General features: G+C 49.4%; 1 protein-coding gene across 1 annotated transcript; it reads right to left on the bottom strand.

Moving 5' to 3' along the window:
• Nucleotides 1-265: 265 nt before the first annotated feature.
• Nucleotides 266-3,822, bottom strand: FDXACB1 (ferredoxin-fold anticodon binding domain containing 1; the record flags this gene model as incomplete). The annotated part of the gene is made up of 5 exons (XM_080357924.1): nucleotides 266-1,454; nucleotides 2,148-2,306; nucleotides 2,643-2,846; nucleotides 2,986-3,142; nucleotides 3,654-3,822. The coding sequence occupies 5 exons, from the start codon at nucleotides 3,820-3,822 to the stop codon at nucleotides 266-268; spliced, it is 1,878 nt and encodes a 625-aa protein (XP_080214050.1).
• Nucleotides 3,823-4,418: the final 596 nt, after the last annotated feature.

Below are 4,418 nucleotides of genomic sequence, written 5' to 3'. Positions count from 1 at the left end.
CATCAGTAAGGAGATCAAGTCCAGTCTCATGGGGCCCTAACAAAGCTCCACTTCTTAAAATGAGGTTTAATTGCACACACACTTGGTCTTCATTAACAGGAATTTCCACATTCAGAATGTGCGCAGGCACTTGAAGTCCACCCCACCTTTGTAAGAGGCACTGCACTAACACACAGTGTGAGGCCCAACAAGATGTAGGCAACGTTTTCTAGACTGGCAACGAGGGCAGATGCTGCTCAAGCACCTGAAACCAACATACGATGCTCTACCGAAGAGTCACATGCAAGCATTGCTTTATTTCCTTCCGAAAGAGCAGCTGCATCTCTGCCGCCTCCTGATGGCTCAGCGCCTTGTCACAGGACTGAAAGGTCAGCCTGTAGCAGAGGCTCTTCTGTCCAGTCTCTGCGTGCTGGAAACTGTCAATTAACTGGATGGATATGACCGTTTCACCTGACACCTGCCTAGCAATGGTGTGAAAAGCGATTTCATCAAATTGCTCCCCATCAGGAACCCAAAAGCTGACATCATGCACATAGGAAGGCGGATAGAGAGAAAAATTCTTGAAAAGTCTTAACTCTCCTCTAGGAAATTGACGGAGGAACCGTGTGTCTGGTGTCCAGAGCATTCGCCAGTCAGGTATTCCACAGACCAACATGGCGAGGAGGTCAAGATTCAGCGAAGCGAAGACAACAACCAGCTCACCACTCACTAGTTCATAAGGAGCTGTCCTTATAGTTCCCACCCAGGAACCCTTCTCACAGGAGCCTGGGATACCCCTCTCCATACAGATGAAGCATTGAATTTTACTAAGCTGCGATTCAAAAGCAGCGAAGTCATTCAGCTCAGTTGTCTCAAAACTCGTTGCTTCCTGCAGATTGATGTTCGGCTTAAAGCTGGAAACAGTCTTGTGAAGAGAATGTATGCTGGTCTCAATGTTATTCACCAACATCTGGATACAGCTGTTCTCTGTACCCCTGTTAACTGCACATACAAAAACCATCTCGTGAAAAACAGGCATGGAGTGAGGAGTGATGAGACACTTCCTGAAAACTGGACCACAAAGGACATGAAGTGTTCCTGGAAGAAAAGCTCCTGTATGTATTATTGCCTGAGCATAAGGTAGAAGGGAAGGTCTAAGATAATACTGTTTTGACGTGTGGCAGCCCTCTCGTACATTCACCCAGCCATTCTTATCTGTATCCCCGCAAAAATCAACATGGGAAAATGAAACCGCATTTGCCAGTTCATTAGACATTTCTTCAGCCCTTGGAGTCTTCTCTGGGCTCAGAGTGACCCAAAAGATATTTGAGTGACAAACCCCATCGAGGTGACCCTGGTGGAGCAGAGGAAGGCAGCGGTCAGTGTTTTGTAATGGAAAGGCTTGGCTGAGCTCCGCAGTGAGCTTCTCCTTTATTGTCCGCACTGGGTGACATGAGTTTAGTTCTAGGAAACCCCTGTGAAAAATAAAAGTACATATTGCAGACTCTACTAAACAGACTTCCTTGAAACGCCTTCCTGTGATCATAACTTGAGTGCAGCAATTTACCTAAAACTATCTCAGATATTAAGCCGGTTTCTAGTAACTATCTGAACAAGGTGAATCTTTCATCAAGGGTGTTCCAATGGCTACCACATTTTCAGTGGTGTTTGTTGCAATCAAGAATTAACTGCACATTCGCTGGTAGAAAAGGAATGGGACTTAACAGTCAGCATCACCATTTCCACCCAGCACAGACATCACCAGACTAAAGAAATGAACCAAATTATGGGTTGTCTCCAAAGTATGCAGCAGTTCACCTAACAGATTAACGTTTTTTAGCCCAGCTAGCCTTAGTATTGTGCTATTAGCAAACATGTTGGCTCCTGAATTTCTTCCACAGTATCATAAAACAGATTGAAGTTTTCATCTTTATTTGTGCATTTAAGTAAACAGCAGCTTGGTCTCAACCACAAAGATTCATTTTGTTCTGGTTTTAAGTAGGGCACAACCACAAGCCAACGTGAAGCAGAAACGGAACAAGAAATTCTATAAAGGGGAAAGGAGGGAAAGCGAAACAATTCCTTTCTGTTTGATACATACGCTGGTATTTCCCACTGCGAGCAGGAGCGTGTGTTACTGCCAAACAGAAACTAATTCTAAAACTTACCTATCAATTTTATCCACGAGTACTTGCGGTACTTGGAAATAAACCTTCCGGCTCTCCAGTTGTGTCTCGCAGGTCACAGGTTTGGGAGGCAGAAGCCGTGTGCTCCGCGTGAAAATGTGGTTTAGAGCACCCTCCACACGGAAAGATTTATCTTGGCTCCTGACAATACACAAGAGCAGAGCAAAGTCATTGGTTGTTTCCTATATTTAATGTGTCATGAGTAAGCATTACACTCTGCAACACTGACACACCTCTTGTTGAATCTCAGGTTTCATTACAAGGAGACAAAAATGCAACACTATCATATTTTTACTTTGGCAAGGTGCTCACATTTTAATCTTGGCTATTCTGCTTAGGAGCAAAAAAGGACCACAGGTATTTAAAGGGAAGTTAAAGGGAGTTCCTCTCTCCAACAAACAACTAAACAAACATACTAGTGCTAAGCATTATAAGAGCATGAATATCGACTTCTCGGTTTTGCCGCATGGTGGTTACCTGTAGCCTGTACATTTATATCCTGGGATGGTCTCTGCTTTAAAAGGATGAATGTTACTCAGGATAAACCCAGCTCCTGCTGCCACAGCCACTATTTGCCAGCTGTTGTGCCATTCCCTCCTTGGTTGATCAGCAGGTGTCCCCCCCTGTCCATTGCAAAGGGCCACGTGGATCTCTCCCTCCTCTGTCAGCATCTCTGCGGAGCTGAAAGGAAAGCCAGGCAACCAGAGAAAACCCGCTAGCACACCCAGAAATGTTATAGTGCCAGAAAAGCCGCCGTGGCACGGCTGAAAACCGGTATCACCGCAGCCAACTGGCACAGAACTGCTTCTGGTTCACTCACCTATGGAAAAAAAGGGCAAGAAGGTCTCTGTTCTTCACGACTCCAGACTTCCTCCCACAGTGAGGGAAGTTGAAATAAATACGATCAAATCCTCTTGTCTCTGGTGGAAAGTAGTCTGTCATCTTGGTGCAGTCCACAGAAAACACAACTTCAGCTCCTTCAAAAGTAAATGCAAAGCAAGACTCTGATGCTCACCATCACAGAACATTTTAAAGAAAGGTAGCAATTCAAGTCCTTTAGTCCCCTTTAAGCGTATCAGACCAGCAGCTGCCCGGCATCTTCCCACTCACATGCATCCAGAAAACCTGAAAACCTAGACTCCCTTTGCTCTCTTGCGGAGACTTCTGCTAACCGGCTACTTGTTTAAGTTCTGTTTCAGTCCGGTTAGACTTTAGGTATTTGATTTACCTTCCTGGACGCTTCTAACTCCTTCTGATACGCCTGGAGCGGCGAATGCGACTGGACAGCTCCCGCGGAGGTCCCGCAGCACCGGGTCCCCGATTTAAGGCAGGCATGCGGCTCTAGAGCGTCGCTCGGACCGCCACAGCGAACTGCCGAGCGTCAGTGACGCCGTTTTTCCCTCCGTCCCGGCTTCCTACGTGGTTTTGCCCGGGGGTCCCCACTACCACCCTCCCTCCCGCCGGCCGAGCCCCGCCGCGCCGCCGCACCCCTCTCCCGCAGCCGCCGGATGCTGTGCGCGGCTCCGCCCCGCCGCGACACCTCCTCTTCGCTCTCGTAGCAAGTAGCCACGACGTGTGTCCCCGCAGCTTCGCACAGGGACGCCGCGAAGGAGAAGTTGCCCTCCCCGAGCAGCAGGACGCGGCGCGGCGGCTCCATGTCGCCAGCCAGCCCGGAGCCGGCGCTGCCTCATGACGTCCCTGCCGGCCAGCGGGGCCGCCGCTTCGCTCACCGCCTCTTGGTGGCGTCGAGACGCGTCCCCCACGCCCCGTGGGAGCCGCTTCTCCCCGGTCCCCTGCGGGCCTCCCCAGGGCTTTGTCGGCAGCCGCTGCCCCTCACGGAGCCTCTGCCCAGGGCCCAAAGAGCCGCCGGCGCCCCTGGCGAGGCCGGGAGCTGTAATTTCAAGTTGCGGCTTTAGAGATGCTGGCGGTTCTGTTCGTGTGCCCGCAGCTGCTGCACGGGGCAACGAGAGTGTTTCGGGAGTCACATGGGTAACGACAGCGGGATGCTTAAAATTGGCAAAGGCAAGCTCCAACAGAGACCCACAGTTTGTGTGGGCTGGTCCTCGTTCATGCATTAAGTCCCCGTGAACTTAAGTAAATTACTTTGTCTCTTTCAATGGGTGGGTAAGTTAGTCTGGCAGGTATTCAGTATCTGAAGCTGAGAAATGCAGTATAATGGTTCAGAAAGACAGATACCTACCACTCCCTGAGCCTCAACCCCTCCTACCCCAAACCCCTCCAAAAAAAGCTTTT

Source organism: Nesoenas mayeri (genome assembly GCF_963082525.1).
Source record: "Nesoenas mayeri genome assembly, chromosome: 22".
NCBI lineage: Eukaryota > Metazoa > Chordata > Aves > Columbiformes > Columbidae > Nesoenas > Nesoenas mayeri.
The sequence above is the reverse complement of the archived record's forward strand: the minus strand, read 5'-3'. Positions and strand labels throughout refer to the sequence as shown.